At 43.5% G+C, this 18,484-nt stretch overlaps 1 protein-coding gene across 2 annotated transcripts in view; it reads right to left on the bottom strand.

The window, feature by feature from the left end:
- Positions 1–14,501, bottom strand: part of CAPN14 (calpain 14) — a 35,505-nt gene extending 21,004 nt beyond the window's left edge. For both annotated transcript variants that reach the window (XM_061350520.1, XM_061350521.1), the window contains exons 1-12: positions 13,617–14,501; positions 11,197–11,266; positions 10,105–10,223; positions 9,360–9,496; positions 8,101–8,275; positions 7,160–7,225; positions 6,469–6,554; positions 4,727–4,801; positions 3,938–4,101; positions 3,089–3,252; positions 2,357–2,368; positions 184–389 (exon numbers count right to left, since the gene is read on the bottom strand). In XM_061350520.1, the coding sequence (XP_061206504.1) occupies positions 184–389; positions 2,357–2,368; positions 3,089–3,252; positions 3,938–4,101; positions 4,727–4,801; positions 6,469–6,554; positions 7,160–7,225; positions 8,101–8,275; positions 9,360–9,496; positions 10,105–10,223; positions 11,197–11,266; positions 13,617–13,847 (1,505 nt within the window). In that variant the 5' untranslated portion in view covers positions 13,848–14,501. The remainder of the gene's footprint in view (positions 1–183; positions 390–2,356; positions 2,369–3,088; positions 3,253–3,937; positions 4,102–4,726; positions 4,802–6,468; positions 6,555–7,159; positions 7,226–8,100; positions 8,276–9,359; positions 9,497–10,104; positions 10,224–11,196; positions 11,267–13,616) is intronic.
- Between the last annotated feature and the right edge of the window lie 3,983 nt (positions 14,502–18,484).

Raw genomic sequence — 18,484 nt, 5'->3', positions numbered from 1 at the left:
AAGCAGTGCTTCAGCCATTGAGAATCCTAAAGTAGAAGAAACTCACAACCATTCTCTCCAAAAGAGATTGTGTTGCCTTTTTGCAGAGTGAAGTCTTTATGTTGCATCCATGAGACTAGAAAGACCAGACCATCCCACCATTCCAGAGATACAGGTACTAGCAGAGGGGCAGCAGCATCTCACCGAAGAACATGCTTCCTGGAAAAGACCCGCAGGATGAATTCAGCCTCCTGCTGAGGCTCCAGGGTGGATGGGACAATCACATAGACACAAGGCTCCAGGTGGAAGTCATGAGTCACCTCTCGCTCATCAAGGAAGACCTTGTGCTTGTTCACAGGCTGATGTTGGGTGAAGAATGCTGGGGGCAGCTTTCTATTGCTTTCTTGGTACTGTTAAGGGAAGAAACAGAAATGTGTTCTACCCCAGCCAAACAAATGGACAAAATGCAGGTGGAGAGCTCACAGCATGGCATAGACAGCCTGCCTTCACACCTCGGATGTTTTTACAGCACAAGCAGGTAACAGGGCCCAAAGGGCTTAGTCTCCTTCCAGGACATGGTGATTCTCACTATACACCACCCCTGCCCAACGTTAATATAACAAAGAATGAACTTCCTGCAACCTTATCAACTTAATAGTACTTGCAAGGAACAGCAGCAAAAACTGGGGAGGAGAAGTGGCTCCTGTCAAAGTGGCTACTGCAAAAGTAATTTCCATACTTGCAGAAATGACTGCAGGCAGGAACTGCTTTAGAGATTGCTCTTCACTAACTAGGACATCTCTCCTACGCAATAGGAACCATGCACTTTTTTTCCCAGCTTGCCCTTTATACTAGGGATCTGGTAGTAGAGGATCTTTCAGAGCACCTGTGATCTGAACGTAATGCAGGACCATCCTAATTCCTCACCTCTGACTCTATGCATGTGTCCTTGATCTGCCTGGCACTCTTAGCATTTACAGATGTTTTGTTCTGCAGGCACTTTCCTGCAGTAGGAGGATGGATAAAATGTTAATCTAGGCAACTCTGAACTCATTTTTAATGCCATGGAATGCCCAGTACACAAGCCAAATAATTAATCCTGCTACCTAAAACCACTGTCCCCTTCTGCTCTTGGCTGTTCCTCAGAACATTTAGCCATTTTACTCCACAGCCTCATAGTGGAGATTCTGTTCCCCTTTCTTTTGCCAGTATTTTTCTTGCTAATAGAGCAATCTTTCTTCTGAAGGGTTCAGGGTTACTCCTCCTGATGCCCCTTATTTTAAATTCAAAGTTGTTACATTCCAGTCAATACTTTGTTGACTGTAGTTCCAATATCTTATATGCTCTCAGCTTGTCATCTCTCTATATTGATCTTGGCAACTGCTACAAACGTGAAACTGAAGTCTTGGCTGACACCAAGGTGTGGCACAGCAGTGTGCTAGGGCCACACTCAGAACCCCTCTGCCAGGAAGTTTAACTCATTTGTAACCCCAATAGTGCCCAAAATATTTAAGTCAGGATGGAGTGGCATCTTACCTCATGGTTACCATGCTGCAAATACAGTAAGTGGGAACACAATTGTGCTGCCCTGACCATACACCCAAACTAGCTCTTTGCCACCCTGAATTCAAAGGGACTCTCATGTAAACAGTGTTCTGAGTGGTAACAGAATGGAAAGTATGCCTTTTCCAGATAACAACAGCTAAACCTTTCCTTGTTTTTAATAGCCCTCTGAAGTCAAGGCCAAAACTGGGACTTACATCAGGGTTTAAGTTCCAGAGCCCTTCTTCAGGTCCCAAAGGCTTCTGGCTAAAGAAAATGCTAGAAATACATCTGGCCAAAGGAAGCTGAAAACTCCTGCAGCATCAGCTTCAGAGCATCCCCAACCAGGAATGAACCTGGGCTCCCCAGGAGATCCCTGACTTGCATGGGACACAGGTTCTGTTAACACTTCATCCCAAGACTGAGAGGCAGCAAAAAAGTAACTCTGGCTCCCCTGAGAGCTGCACTGAGTTCAGATTAGACATAGTCAAGAAATGGTCAAGAAACCATCCCACAAGTGCAGCACGGACAAAGTGCTGATCAGGTAAACACTGATGCTGCTTGTAATACCTTTGAAGGCCCAGTGCAGAAGCTGAACTATTAATGCCCCCTTTTAAGGCCACTGAGCCCTGCTGATACAGCTGCTTTTCAGAAGAGTCAGTGGATAGCTCTGCATTAATAGTGACTTACTGTGGTGCCTTACTGAATTCAAATACACTGTTACTAGCTCTCAGCCAAGGAACAAAGGCAAACACACCACCTTCAGTGTTGTCATAACAGCTATACCAGCCCAGGTCCTCCTGCAAACAGCCAGCAGTGTTGACAAGGGACTCACCTGTCGGTCCACCTGCAGGAAGAAAAGAAATAGCATCTGTCAGGCAGGAATCTCTGGGTCTCATACAACATAGCCATGTCATTGCTGGGAAGCAATTATATATGTCCAGCTGGGGTCTTTGCCTTCAAAAAGATCAGCCCCTCAACCTGAATACCCTTCCCCACAGCCATCTCTCTGTAACTGCACAAACTCACTGCAGCAACGAGAGCTGTGGCTCTGTCCAAGGGAGAAGAGTGGCTCTGCAAGGCACTCAGATAAGCAGAGAGCTGAGGGAGGGGGGGAACTCTCACTCCTTCTGGTGATACCCACTTACCTTGGATACACAGAGAACTAGCAGCTGCCACCCCACACTAGGTATACTTCTCAAACACAAGGCTAGATATAACCAGAGAGCAGCACTCTCCCTGCCCCAAAGTAAGGGGACTTCTGGCATCCTTTTCTAGGGTTTGCACATGCTCTCAGAGAGGACAAAATAAAGCTCAGTGTGCTCTGAAGCAACAGGCACTTCTCTCTGCTCTGCAGGCTGACACACAGCATGCCAGAGAGGCAGCAAGTGAGGCACAAAGCCTGTAGGAGCCTAGCCCTGCTGTGTGAGAAGACTGGGCACAGGCAAGAAGAACAGAGACCACCCTGCACACAACAGAACTCCTGGTTTGCAAAGCTGTACAATTTACAGGGGCTGGAATTTTTCCTGTGTGGTGAAAGCAAGAAAGGCAAAGCAATTCTTCACACCTTGTAGAGTGAAAATCCAATGAAGAGGTGGGGAGCTCGGTTCCGGTGTTTGCTGCTGTGTTTCTGCATCAGGGATATAACCACATTGCAGGAACCCAGGCTTTTCTTATTGTCTTCAACTGGTAAAACATTCAGCCAATACTGAGGATTCATCCAGAAGGTGCCTAAACAAAATGGGAAAAGCATTTTTATGTCATTTTCCATCACAAAATTGATTGCCAGTTTCCCATTTGATGGTTGACATCAGACTGAATAGATCACAGGTTGTCTGGGCTCCAGAGCTCACAGGGACTTGATCTTCAGGTGCAGTTTGCACATCCAGCAGTGCAACCACAATGTAGGACAGAAGGAAGGCCAGGGAACTACATCTCTGCTCATACACAACTAAGAGTTCATTTTGTTTATAAATGTATCACTATTCCTCTATCACCTCCAGTGTATGGGTTAGCTAACTTCAGATCCCATCTGCTCCGCTTCCAGGAGGGCTGAGCCTCTTCATTTCCCATCCACTTTACTTCAAATACCACTCTCTGGAGGTGCCAAGGATGCAAATTTTAACAAACAAGTTTAATGCCACGAAGAAGTTCAGTGTTGGCAATTGATCCTACTATCCTGCACCTCATTTCATGCGATAACAAGTCCACTACCCTATGCTAGCAAGTAATGACTAGCTTCTGCTATCACAGAAGCTGCAAAGTCTTTCAGCTGCTTATTTCTGATGTTTGTGTGGAGGGAGAGGCAGGAAGACCATGTTTCTGTCGTCAGTTTTGTGTTAACAGGTATAAAGTGCTGGTAATTGTGTTAGGAAAGCAACATTACCCCAAAGTCATCCAAAAGAGCATCCCTCACCATTACGGAATCCCAGACTTCCTCCTGCTGTACTTCCTTTAACCCATCTCCCCTTCTTCAGGGAGTACATCCACTTCTTCCCATCTTCCTGGCTCATCAGGTCTGGAGTTAACTTACAGATCATCAGATCTACAAAATGAATCTTAAAATCTCGCAGAGACATCCTGGGAAAAGAGTGCCAAGAAACATCTTGTCAGCAGTTTAGTTTAGTCCATATGGCTTATAAAAAGAAAAAGGAGCAGGGAACTTCGAAGCTGCACCATTTTGTGCTACATATGGTAATGCTCATATTTTATTAGGCAGTAAAGAAAAGAGCGTCTGCTCCATCAGCAGCAGCTAGGAGTAGCAAATGCACGACTGAAAATTCAGTAAAGGATAGCAGCACGGAGATTAAAATAGTATTGCCACCGAAGGGAGAGCAGTGGTACGACAGGGGTGACAACATTGCCACCTCGTGGCAGAAGCTATGGAGAAACCACGAGCAAACAATGCACGCAAGAGCTTCCCAAAGCTATCGTCAAAAAAAGGCAGGACAAAAACTCCTGAAAGCTGTCTCCAGCAGCGGTGTCCTGCTTCTCCCTCACTCCTGCCACTGAAGAACAGTGAATGTCTTCTGTGTCAGCACAGTTACTGCTTCTCACGTTGTCATGTAGCGGAGGACAGAACGAAAGCAAGCATGGGCTGTCATAAAGGAGATCCCATATACCTTGACCTAAATGTGCTGCTTCATCTCCAGATGCAGCCCCAGAGGTACTGGCAGAGAAGGGAAAAGCAAGCCTGTGCAATTACCAAAATTCTCCATCATCCTTCTTTTTCCTCAGCAAAATCTTCTCCTTTGGGCTCAGCAGCTCCCACTTGTAAGAGCTGAGGGCAAAAACAAGGTGACTATTCAAACATTGCCTCAAATTCAAGGCAGAGTACACAGCTTTTCTCTAAAAGAAGAAGCCAAATTCCTGTCCCCACATATCTCCACATTTATTCCCCACTAAACACAGGTCCCCTATGCCCTTCAGCCACAGGAGATGCTCCACAAGCGCTCTGGGTCCCATGAGATGTAGCTAAATCATAGAATCATAGAATAGTTCGGGTTGGAAAGGACCTTAAGATCATCAAGTTCCAACCCCCCTGCCATGGGGAGGGACACCTCACTCTAAACCATATCACCCAAGGCCTCATCCAACCTGGCCTTGAACACTGCCAGGGATGAAGCATTCATAACCTCCTTGGGCAACCCATTCCAGTGCCTCACCACCCTAACAGGAAAGAATTTCCTCCTTATATCCAATCTAAACTTCCCCTTTTTAAGTTCTAACCCGTTACCCCTTGTCCTACCATTACAGTCCCTAATGAAGAGTCCATCCCCAGCATCCCTATAGGCCCCCTTCAGATACTGGAAGGCTGCTATGAGGTCTCCACGCAGCCTTCTCTTCTCCAGGCTGAACAGCCCCAACTTTCTCAGCCTATATTCACAGGGGAGGTGTTCCAGTCCCCTGATCATTCTTGTGGCCCTCCAGTTTTCTCCAGCAGTAGCCAGAAATACTCCATTTCCATACGCCAGTCCATTCACTTGCACACACAGCTTCCAAGTACTTAAACCATAAAAATCTAGACCTGTTTTGTTGGTTAATTTTCTGTCAAAGGAGACATAATAGGAAGAGTGTTTGGCATAATGAATGAATGACTAGGACAGCACAAGAGGCAGCTGGGAGTCATTTAAAAGGCAGGCCTACAGTATGTTGCTCATTATGCTCTTTAACAGGAACAGCTGGTATGTTGTCATTATGTGACAGAAATGCATCAGAGAAGTTACTGCTCTTCAGACAAGGTGAAAGTCACTCACAATTCCCAACACCTCCCTGTGCTCTTCCCTCCTCCCCACCTCCAAGCCTCAGCAAACAGGGGATGAAGTGAAGCTTGGAAGAAAGGAATGTGCTCTGCTTCAAAGAGGAATAGGACACAAGTCTACAGCTGTCAGTGGTCTAGAATACAAACCATTATCTTACATGGATCTCAATCAAAAACTTCAGGCAGGTGCAAATATAAGGGCCCATTTGCCCCCCTAGTTGCTTCCTCTGATCTCATACTTGTGTTTCCCCATACAGCCAGGATGGAGGACTCCTTCACAGCCGCTCAACTCCAGCACTTTGCAGCCCATGGAGGACTTTGCATGGTCCCTCCCATGCCCTGAAACATGCTGTTTGTTTAAAGCTTCCTGCATAGCTGTCACTCTGTATGCCAGCCAGGTCACAGCAATGTGGTCGGTGTCTGAGGTTTCCTCTGGTATTCAGTGAACGGAAAAGAACTGAGCTTGTTGAAGCTGCATGTGTGAAATGAGCCCAACTATGTGAGCACTATGTGCTAGAGAAATACAAATCTGTCAAGTCACTGCTTTGACACCAGTGTCTGTGCAAGCAATTGTTACTTATCTTAATGCTGCTCTCAGCACTAATTCATGCCTGAAGATGGCAGCATCTTTACTTCAAAAAACTTTTCCTCCCACTGGGCATCAGACCTTCCCTTTTTAAACTCACCTGTCACTCCAGTCTCCTTTCCATTCAATTTTTCCCCATGGATTTCTCAGTCTCACTAGGTTTTCCGGTCCACATTGACAGGTCACCTGCAGAAAACAGTAACATTGCATTGGGACTTATTATTTTACTGTCACTTACCCCTAGACAGATATCTTTAGGGGACTTCCAATGACACTTCTGCAGATCAGTGGGACCCACCTTCACTCTGCTCAGAAGCCTGGCTCAGTTCCCTTATTTTAGCCTTGACTCATGTTTCCACCTGCAGTTTTTCATGGTTTTGTATTCCATTATCTCTACTTCCCTGTGGCCCCTCCTCTGATTTCAGAGGAAGGCTTTTTATCCCAAGTAGCTTTCAGTACATCCTCCCGGCATCCCCAAGGGCCAGTTCTCTCATTCCCAACATCCAAGATGCATTTGTAGGTGATGCTTTCAGCAGAGCGCTAGGAATCATTTCCACACTTCTAGATATGCTGATCTATAACCACTGTCCTTTACATTAAGGTCACGATACTAAAATGGACACACTTGGAAGTGAACCCTTACACACACTCTTTTAGCTTTAGTGTAAGACAAGAGCACTGGGGGAAGAAATACTATAGATTTCCTATGGCCACCTAAAGCTTGAACCTATGCCATAAAAATTGCTGACATCCAAACAAACCTGGACCCAGGACATTAGGGATAGTCTTACCTTTCTAATACCAGTTACTGTGTAGGCATGGCCAGCAACAAGCCCATTCTTCAGGACCTTTGTTGCCTGTATAAAAGGAAGAGAAACAGAAGGAAAATAAACCTTTTATTTTATCCCTGCTTACACAGCAGACTCATACTTATGCCAGAGACCTGTATCAGTGTAAGCAATGACTCCCAAAGCAAATGAAGATTGTTTTGAACTGGAAAAAATAAATAAATAAAAATAAGTCTAAGCTCCTAACAGCCATATTTTGCAGTATGCTTGGATTTGGAAAGTTGATACAAGGATCTCTTCCTAAATTACGGATCTTTGGCTAGAGACCTCATTTTTTAGAAGTCCAGGAACAGCAGAATCATAGAACTGTTTGGGTTAGAAGGGACCATAAAGACCATCTAGTTCCAATCCTCTGCTATGGGCAGGGACACCTTCCACTAGGCCAAATCCTGCCCAACCTGGCCTTAAACGCTGCCAGGGATGAGGCAGCCACAACTCCTCTGAGCAACCTGTGCCAGGGCCTCACCACCCTCATAGTGAATTTTTTTTCCTAATATCCATTCTAAATCTTGGAATTCAAGATCTGAGTTCATGTTCTGAACTACACACCTCTCTATCTTAGATATAAGATATTCCATGAGTATCTGTGCCTCACTGCACCACCTGTAAAAATAGAAAATTTATTTAACAAAAATGGGAAGAAGAACAATATGTAACAGAGGTTCTTTGATAGGTAAACCAGTCCCTAAGCATAACAACAGGGAGCTGAGAGCAGCAGAGAATCAATCCATGTGCAAAGTTTAACTTTAAGAATGTGGCTTCTATAGAAAGTCCCATGCAGCAGCTTTGATACTTTTTGAGTCACAGTGACTAGCTGAGCAGAGCAAAACAGGTCTGGAAAGGCTTTTGGCTGTGAAGCCTTTTGATGTCACTCCAAGTCTCACCCCTAAATGTGTCTGACAGCCCATGAGAGATCTGCTGTAGACTGCTCTGGTCAGGATATCCCACAGATCAGGAGGAGCTGCTGCAAGCTTGATCTTTATATTAACACCACCTGTAAAATCCACCAAGGCTTCTGAAACTTGCCCAAATTGCAGATCTTCATAGGAGCCATAGAGTCTAGCAAAAAAAGACATCAATATACTCTTGGGATTACAGTCACACATGGTAAAAGAACAGTGTACTAATGAAAACATACAATAAAGGTTTGCAAAAACAAAAGGAAGGTTTTAAGTCATGGTTAATTTAAGGGGAATCTTTGGAATTTAGGAAGAGAGGGATCTAGCAAATTGTCCTCAAGATCAGCCACAGCCTAAAAGGTCTCTCACTGACATTCCTCACAGCACAATAATGAGAACATGTCCATCACTACTTCTTTGATAATTCTGCCTAAGCAAATGTTGCCTGAATTTATCACCATATATCTATATCTAAGGTACAGTGCCTTGAGAAGCATACTGTCTTGAGAGCTCAGTCTCCATTTAACTTTCTTTACCACTGCAGTGCAACTTTCTCTGGTCAGTTTGCTCTAACACCAAATGAAAATATCTCAGCTTCTTCATCTTTGCTGGGATCTTTCTCTCAATATTAACTAGGAGATTTCCCTGCTCTGAAGAAATTATTTCAGCCCAATATTAACAAACGCCATCAGTTCTGCCTTCTTAGTCCTGATAAAGCACTCTAGACAAAACACCCTGGAGAGAAGCCAGTATTCTCACTGTGCCATGCAATTTGTTACCACGCCTCAGCTTTGGGGGATTTCTACCAAAACCAAAATACAATGTTTCAGCAGACACCCAAAGTGAAACTCCTTGGAGGTTTCTCAAACTCATAATACATCAAAGAAGGCATCAGAAATCATTCATTGTTCAAAATCCTGGCCTTTGCTCCTCTGCAGTATTACAAGGAAGGCTTCAGCCTAGCCAATACACTCCAGTGATAGCACTCACAGGACAATCTCCCCACAGCAGGTCTGTTTCACATCTATTCCTAAACCCTTGGATTTCAGTTCAAGGGCCTGGATTGATAACAGCTACTACAGCAGTAGCTTTTACTGCATAACAACAAAAAGATAAGAACCATTTACTACACTCCAAACATGGCAAGGCTTAGGAGATGCAGTTATAAACAAGAACAAACTGTGTAGGCACCAACCAACATATTTTAGAGACACGATTTGCATAAATTGGAATGAGTCACTTACTTAGCATATGCCTTCTCTAGAAGGGCTCCCCAGAACACGTTCTTATAGACTGAGGAAACAAAGATCAGCTCCCCTGCCTCATTCACAGGCAGGCGATCATCCACCACCACGTCAACCCATTCACCGAAATGCCAGAACTGTCAGGAGAAAGGAATGGGGAAAGAATGAGCTGATGTTTCCCTTGGAAGGGACCTCCCCTTGAAACAACAGGAAAGGCAAAACAGCTTAGCTATGGGCACAGGACAAGCTGCTTTGGGTCAGCAGGACATACTGACCCACCCACAGAACCAACTCCTCAGCCCCACCCTGCCAGAGGAGAAAACATTATCAGGTGCAAAGGGATTAAGCAGGGAAATGAGGCACAGTTGGGTTTCTGGGGAAGGAATTCCTAACTGCAGGGTAGCAGAGTTGTATCACATGCGGGGCAATGCAGTAGAAGGTTGGAAGAGATGTGCTCAAGTCCTGCCACTTGTTGCTACTATGTAAAAAGACTTTCATCTGGATTAAAATATGGGTAAGGCACAGCTGGAAAGAAAGGCCAAGCAGAGTTATATCCTCAGAGCGGCTTGTAGTTGATCCACTGCACTGCTCAGTGGAAGGGGTGATGGCTACTCTCCAGGCTGGGATAGCCTCTGGCCACTTGCCCCTGGGCAAGGGAAACAGCATACAAATTACCTCAGAGTGTGACATAAAACATGACAGAGGATTTGTAAAGACCTCCTGTGCTCTGGGGGAGCAGGCGTACCTGGAAGTGGAAAATGCCAGCATATTTCCTCTCAAAGCTCTGGTTTTGTGGCACGACTGCAGCAAAGATGTCCTGGTGGAATGTCAGGGCTTGCAGGGCCGCCAGGAACCAGCAGTTCTCTGCGCCAAGACAAACGGACACATGCAGTTGGCTGAAAAGTGAGTGTTGTCAGCCAAGTTCAGGAACACCACCAAGATCCTGCCTAAGAGCTGTCGTGCTGATGTCTTTACAGTTATAACAACTGTCCATACAATCGTTAACACATTGTACCCAGAAAATGAGATGATCCAGATGCATGCTTTACTTCACTATGTAAAGGCATGCTTTACTTAACTATGGTTTATAATTGCTCACCCATGATCTTTTTATTTGGATACTCTTTGGTTAAATAAGAAATCTAACAAGAAATAGCTGTCAGTGGAAATAGTGGAAATATTCTGGGGTTTTATGGACATTGTGTGTTTGGGGTTGTTTCTCTGTTCTCTATAAAGGCACACTATTTAAAAAATCCCATTTTTCTTAGAAACATTAACTTTTCAGAAGTGAAAAATAATTTCCAATGGATCTCACACACAAGACTGTATTTATCAGACTTCGTGCTTAAGGGCTTAAGCACTTCAACATGAATTTAGTCCTGCCCTACCTGTTTTGCAGATGACAATATACCCTTTCATCTCAGGTAACATGAGCATAGCATTTACTTTCCTAACTGCAAAACTGGGAAGAGAACACAGTCATACCGAGCCTTCAGTACAAAGATAGCGAAAGTTTCAGGTTTGCCTCCGTCTGTGGTCTCTGTGCAACGGTCAAGTAACAACATTCCAGATCAGTAAGAGCACAGGATCACTCCCTATTGCAGTATTAATATGCACAAAGAGTGGTGATTCCAGCTGGTGGAGACACGTTTCATGCCTCAAATCCAACCTTAAAGTTTGACTGGCTTTTTACTGAGTCATCCACAACATGCCAAGTGAAGATAGAAGGATATGTACACCTTCTATTTCTATGCCAAGTCTTATACGGTCAAATTTCCAGGGAAAACATTACCTTGTATAAAAGTTCTTAGATATTTATACAAAAGAGCTTCCTTACCCACCAGTCCTTGGCAGAGATCAAGTTGCTTTCTGTTTACAGCATAAAATACTGGATTTCTATGCAAAGCCTGGAAAGCACACAACCAAAAAAACATGAGAGTCAAGTCAGTAACATAAGCTGGGTTAGTCTAAAGTCAAGGACTTTCTGTAGTCTCCTAAAATGGGAAATCCAGTGAGTTCCTAGTCTAGGATGTAAAAACCTCATGGATATGTGACACAAAATATTCCCTTTGCCTGTTCAAAGCTTTCGAAATGCTTGTGGTCCCTTTGTCCCAGCAGATATTCTTCTGGTTCAGGTATAACTCTAGTGTTACCAAGTGCTCTGGCTAACCTGACACAAGCCTGGGCATACATTCGTGCTTGGTGTGCATTGAATCTGGTCTCAATGTAAGTCACTGATGTGCAGATGCATTGAGAAGAGAACCCTGCAGACCTGCCAGCCCTGCTCCTCCCTAATTGCTGATAAGTACGGCAAAGCATAACTGTTCAAACTTTCAGGTAGCCTGGCTGATGCCTCCACAACTGGCAATCGAGCTACAGACTAACTGATGGCTGCTACAGAAGTTCCTGTTGCTGTGACAAGAGTAGGTCCATGAATAATTGTTCAGAGAGAAATTATGTTGTTATTTTTTTTTCCCCTCTCACAAGTGCCTCTGGGGTTAAATAATAACCCAAGTGTCAAAGTTATGTTTCACTCGAATGACCCACAGATTGCTCAATCTAATTTTCACACTGCTGGCTTCCCCTTCAGGCAGTAGCAGAGAAACAGCAAACCCTCAGAAGGCAGTTACAGTAATTAGACACCAACCCCCATCCTTGGTGAATTTGGGTGTTCAATTTGCAGGTCATCAGTCATAGAGGCAGCAAGCTACAAGCCTGCAGGCTGAATGGCAGAACCTCAGTATTTTCCTCTGCAGCACAGGGACTGAAGGATGCACAGCATTCATCCTCAAAAAGCCTTTGCTGGGCTATGTTTGGCACTCAGAGCAAATGGCAGCCTTCTTCACAAGGCAGTTTAGAGCAGCAGAATGGTGGACTGAGATACAGGGGAGCTTTCAAGTCCATTCCATTATCTCTGGGGTGGTATCTACACCTGAAGGGTTTTCTAGAGGCCAGGACTCATGTTGACCTTTCCTTCCCAAATACCTCTATGCTGATTTAGTTGCCTCAGTCACAGGGCAGCACAATCCAGCTCAGGCCCCTGAGGACTGCACTCTTCCTCTGCATGCAGATTCTGACTTAACACAAACCATCTGTGAGATGAATAACACAAAACTCTGAGAACCAGGGCTGCTATTTCCAAACTCTCCTGCTCACTTAGCAAAGGTGCCTCTACTTTCCTGGTGATTTTCATGACTTTTGCAGAAACTCAGCCCTTCTAAGAAATTGATTAAATGTGATAAAATATCACAGCTAGAAAATATCTTAGCTAGGAGATGCAATCGGCTATTAGCTGGCTGAATTCTGTTACAGACATGGTAACATGAGAACTGAAACTCTCAGATAAATCTGTATGTTGCTTTCAGCATGTTCTGGTTGTCAATACGTTGCTCAGTGGCTCAGTAAGAACAGAACTACCATTGCTAGTAACAGGCCTTATCTAACTGTGCCAGACCTCTGCCCTGGCCTCCTACGCTTGGTATCTATTCATTTGTTATGAGAATGTGCTCTGTTACCAGCCCATACAACAAGGTGTCTCTTATTTTGAGGTACAGTTTAAGCATAGGATATCAGCAAAGGCCTTGGAAATATGTGCACAGTAGAAAGCAGGTCCCAGAACTAAAAACAACTTACTGACTAATAGTCAGTTACTGGTATCAGTAGAAGCTAAACCTTGAAAGCTGGGAAAAGACTGTTCTAAGTAGAATACACTAAACAGTTAAGCATTGAAAAAAACAGCTCAGCAAGAGGATAAGGCACCTGCTGCTGCATGTGATAAAAAGCAGACTACAGCATCACAAGGGTATGTGGTCCATGGGAGAGGGTTCAAAGGCTAAGAACTGTCTCAAAACTCAGAAATTTTCTAAAAGGTCAAGATCTTGGATTTTGTGGAGAGGGATCATCACCATAAGAACTATCATCATGGAATCATGGTGGGATCACCAGAGCTGTGAGCTCTACGGACACCAACTCCCCCTGCTCCTTTCGCCTGTTCTCCCTGCCTGCTCTGAGCATTACTGGGTACAAACTCAGTGCGCCTGGTTATGATTTTGGGCAATAAATGCTTCAAAGGCAATTATGAAACTCTGCATAACCCAGCTTCCAAAATGACAGCTGATACAATATGTGTAATCTCTAGAGGCATTAAAGCACACCTAAATTAAAGTCTAAGAATAGTCTGATCAATGTTAAAACTATTTCCTGGCTATCAGCTGTGATCATCCTCTTACACTGCAGTATTCACTGAAACTCACTTACATGTGGCCTCTTCCACTGTAAATTTGGAGGCAGTTTCTTCAGCAGTGCTCCAGTTCCAATAGAGCTGATGTGAGCAGGGAAGGTGTCATCTGTGAACAGGTGACTGTTCTTCAAGCAAGTCTCCAGCAAGGCCTGATAGTTCTGCTGAGTGAGAGGGGGGTGTTTCTGAAAGATACTCCTGCCTAAAGGCACAGGTGACTTCTTTCTTTTCAAGCACAGGAGAAAAGGCATGGTGATATCCACAGTAACACCTCAATAATTCTTTTACACTGAGGATTCTGCAGGGATCTCACCCTGCACAGTCCTGCTGGAAGCTCCTGTTTTCTTGGGATGACGTGTGACTTCTCCCAAAGAATTCCTGATAATTAAAATAAGTGTAAAGAGTCAATTTAAACATGTCTTTTATAGTTTTCTCTTTAGCCAGCAGGGAGAAGGAGGGGGATGGCCCTCCCTGGAGAAGTGGGGACCCATCTGATCCTAATCTAGCACCTATCACTCCATTTTCAGGGATTTACATTCACTGTAGATCTGAATGAAATCAAAATGAGTGACCCCATTGACTTTTAATGAGGCTTTGAAGCCATACACATAGTTATTCTCAGTCTCCCTGGACTATTTTAGGCTTTCCAGGATATTTTCATAACCCACTGCAACATGAATGACAGTTTTTATTCAATCACATTCTGGCATGTGGTTATTTCCCCTTCCCAAAAAGGAAGAAAAATAACACATATACCAAAGGCTAACAGAAAAATGGAATATATTAGGTGTTACAAAGCCATTACTCACACCCCTCCAAAGGTTATTTTGCCCTTTTTGCCTCATTTTGAAGAATGATACGATCTCTCCCAGGAGATCACATTCCATCTTGCTGATTACCACAGATTCACATGCTGAGGTAATTTTTTTTCTTGTAACATTCTAGATAGCTGTTTCTCATCCCCCCACTGAAAATACCACAGTGATTTCATTGTCCTTTTTTAATGTTAGCAGCTATGCTAAACATTTAAGGAACTTTTCAACCTGAACCATTCTATGATTCTCCAGGGCTTTGAGTAACCTGCTGTAAGGGAAGGTGTACCTGCATGTGGCAGGGGGCTGGAATTAGATGGTCTTTAAGTCCCTTCCAATCCAACCTATTCAGTGATCCTGTGATCACCTTCTGCTGCAAGTGGTGGGCTCCTGAGAGAAATGTTGATTAAACTCTCAGGAGACAAATCACACCCGTCAGTGGCAAGAAGGTGATCATAATCACAGCCTTCTCATTACAGTGTGGGCTGAAAACTGAATTGGGCTACAAAGTTCAATAAACAGTTCACACGCCATAATGATACAGCATTTGGAAAGCTTTCTTGCAGAGGAATCATTGCCCCAGGCACCTTAGGAAACTGGTCTCAATTAGGAATCAGTTGATTGCTACTCCCATCAAAGTCGAAGGTCACTGGTGTTCCCTGTGAAAAAACAACCACAGATTGTGCCATCCTTCCTGCACAGAGCCCTCATTTGTTATAAAATCACTCTACAACTGATCCACAAGGCATGATCCTCAAGGGCAACCAAGGAAAAATCTTCAAAATATAACCCTGGCAACAAAAATTCCATTTTTCTGTTGTACAGTAAACATTTCAGACTTGAAAAAGGATTTAAATGCCTAACAACTTGCCTGCTTGTTGTTTTGTTTTTGTCTTTTTTTGCAGATGAAAAATGCTGTCTCTCCCTCCAAACCTCACCTTTCACAGCCATTGACTTTCACAGCCATTGACTTTCACGGCTACAACAACAGGAGCAACAGACAGAGAGATAGATTTAAGAGAAAAACAAGAGGAAGGAAACAGCCTGATGACTGACTGCACTTTATATAGACAGACAAAATACGTATGAAGAAGAATTTCTCATTTTGCTGCTCCCCAGGAAAAACACTGATGAGCAACTGATAAACTTTGAGCTACACTGAAGAGGAAATACTCGAGACTTGCTTTTAGGGTGTGCAGAGTATTTATGCCTGATAAAATTATTGCAACCCTTCACCAGTTCTCACCTCATTCTGGCATTTATTTGAAAAAGAGCTAAACTTTATAGATAGGCCTTGAAACCCAGAGATAGTCTGAAAAAACCAACCAAACAATGCTTTCAAAAATTGAGGTTTAAATCACCTGAATATGAGCCTTATTTTAAAGAAACTAAGCCAGCAGCCTCAGTCTGTGTTGAGAGTCAATGATGCAGCTATTTTATAGGGTTTGAAAACCTCCCAGCTGAACCTACCTGTAGGTGTATTGTTTTAAACACTTTTCCAAACTACCTGGAAATCTCTGAACAAAACATGTAATGAAGCATTTTATGTGTCACGAACAGTCACTCATTAGACAGCTACAATGTGTTCCACCTCATGTTTCGACCTTCTTTTGCCTGCTGGCTGGCTGCAGTCATGTGTATGGGTAGGTGCCAGATGCAGTTGCATAGAGCTAGCCAAGGTATACCTGGAAATCACTTGTACTCCACCCAACCCTGTCACCAAACCAGACTGAATGGGAATGTCCCACTGTGTCCTCCGGCACAGGTGGAGCAGAGTATGTGCAGGTCTCTTCCTTCAAGTAAAATTTCTAAGGGAAAGCAGCCAAGTGTAGCAGACAGAGGTTAAAAGCTTTAGATGGAAGCCATGAACCAGTAGGTTGGATGGATTTGATTCTCTACTCACCGCACATTCCCCTTGTTAGTAGCAACCTAAATCATTCCACTGCATTAGCATCCTACAATTTCTTCTATATCTTTCTCACATCTTAAACACCTTGTCCCTAAGTCTTAAAATGAGTATCTGAAGAATTCACAGAAAATCCTTCACTTTTAGTAAAAGTAATTGGACCATGAAAGAATTCTGTGAGAGCCCCTTACTCTCATCTCCTCTGATTTAATAAATACTATCTAGCTGCACTGAGGAGCTGCTCCTGATTGTGTGGAACAGAATAAATGTCTGCATGCAAAATAAATTTTTGTGTGAGCAGAGCAAACAATGCAGGGCCATCTTTTACAACTGTTCTTGTAATACAGCAGAACATTAGCTACAGAAATCAGTAGTCATTAGTCAAAATGGAAACGTACTGTATTAGGCTTTGTTAATGTTTATTAGTCTCTAAACACAGTATAAAAAGAGCACTTGCAGGTACAACCTCAAGTCTTTGATTCAATGTAGTGGTGTATTTCACAAATAAAAACTCAAAGCTGACTCCCATTCTTCCTATGGGCTTTTTAGTAAATAAAAATATCCTGAAAAGAAGCACTGAACTGTGTTTTCTCACAAAATAAGTGAACATAGCAACAAGTGGAGGACCTTGCTCTGAATTCCCAGTGCTTAGATTATTGTCCCAAATGTTGATAAACACCTGGTGCTGAGATTTTCAAGGCTGAGCAGTGAATCTGCCCCAGAGCCTCCCAATGATATTAACAAAAAGCCTGTAGCAAAAATGCCTGGATGGCTTTCAGAACCTCAAACAATGTCTCCCTGAACAAATATTCACTTTTAAAGACTCTGACTGAGAGTTTAAAATACATATTCTTTGCTGCGTAAATTACCCAAGCCACATTGAAATCAGTGGCAATATGAGAATCCCATCAAGATCTATCCTTCAGCACTTAAGGTTACACATCCTATTCATAATCATCATCATTAGAGATTCTGACTGCCCACAACTCCCATTTAATTCAGGTGAAGCTTTTGATCTCTGCGGAATATTTTCTGATCATGTATCAGCTAAGCAACCCCTAAACAGCAGAACTGAGAGAACAAGGGTGCACAAACTGTGGCTTGGCTCTGGAGCTGTGACGTGAGCAGCTGGTGCAGCTTGTCTAGTTGCTTTATATCCCACCCATTCTTCTCACATTTGCTAATAGGAACTTTTTGCCGTTCTCTACAACTTCCAGAGAAAAGAACAGCAGCAGCTGTACATTAAGCACTGCCAACAGCGTTGTGTAACTAATACACCCATCTGACCCTAGAGGACAACTTCAACTCAGCATCCTGTCGACATGACAGAGTTATACTCCTTTCAACCCCCTGCAAAATCCTAAATCTGTGCTACCACAGGCAACTGCTGAATGCCAGCACCAAATCCCTCCTCATAGCACTTGGCATTTGAGGTCCTACCTTTTCCAGGGGTGTCTTCAAGCGAAGGATAATTGTTCCACTGGAAGTGATGCCTGCATCTTTTAGATGGTGTATGTTATCTCTACCTATGTGTGGATTTATGTGCACATGTACATGCCCATATATATATGTCTTGCCTACGTAATCCCGAGAGCTAATGCTAGCCTATCAAGCACTGGGGTAGAAGCAGGAGGTGGGTTAAAAAAGCATATTGAGTAATGCCAGAAAATTTCTGATGAGCCCAATGCAAAATATTCCACAGAAGACACAAAAGAACAGGTCAGCCTATCATGCAGACTACTGTTTGACTCACCTATCGCTTCAACGGACAGCAGCTTCCTTGTTTAATTAGCCATTTGGTTAGTCAAAGTACAAAACTCCAGGTCTCTCCAAATATCACCAACAAGGAAGATGCATTCAATCATGTCTTAATATGTTTTAACAAGGTTTCTGTTTTCAGGTAAGACAAAACACAGAAAGGAAATACCCTCAAAACTCTCACATTTTCGCAGACCAGATGGGGCCATGACAGTCTCTCAACTTTGTCAATAACTAAATCATAATGATTTCTAAAAGAAACATTTATGTGAGTTTGAGGGAAGTATAAATCCTGTGACAGAAACAGTCAAAACCATCCAAGAGTTATATGAGAAACCCCCAGGCTTCTGCATCACAAGGATGACAAAAGGCTCAAGAGGATTTTTCTTTTCAGCACCATTAAAGACATTGC

This window comes from Neopsephotus bourkii, unplaced genomic scaffold, assembly GCF_033783945.1.
Source record: "Neopsephotus bourkii isolate Nb327-2 ecotype Australia unplaced genomic scaffold, CSIRO-AGI_Nbou_v1 NB_518, whole genome shotgun sequence".
Classification (NCBI taxonomy): domain Eukaryota; kingdom Metazoa; phylum Chordata; class Aves; order Psittaciformes; family Psittacidae; genus Neopsephotus; species Neopsephotus bourkii.
This window is presented reverse-complemented; position numbering and strand designations above follow the sequence as displayed.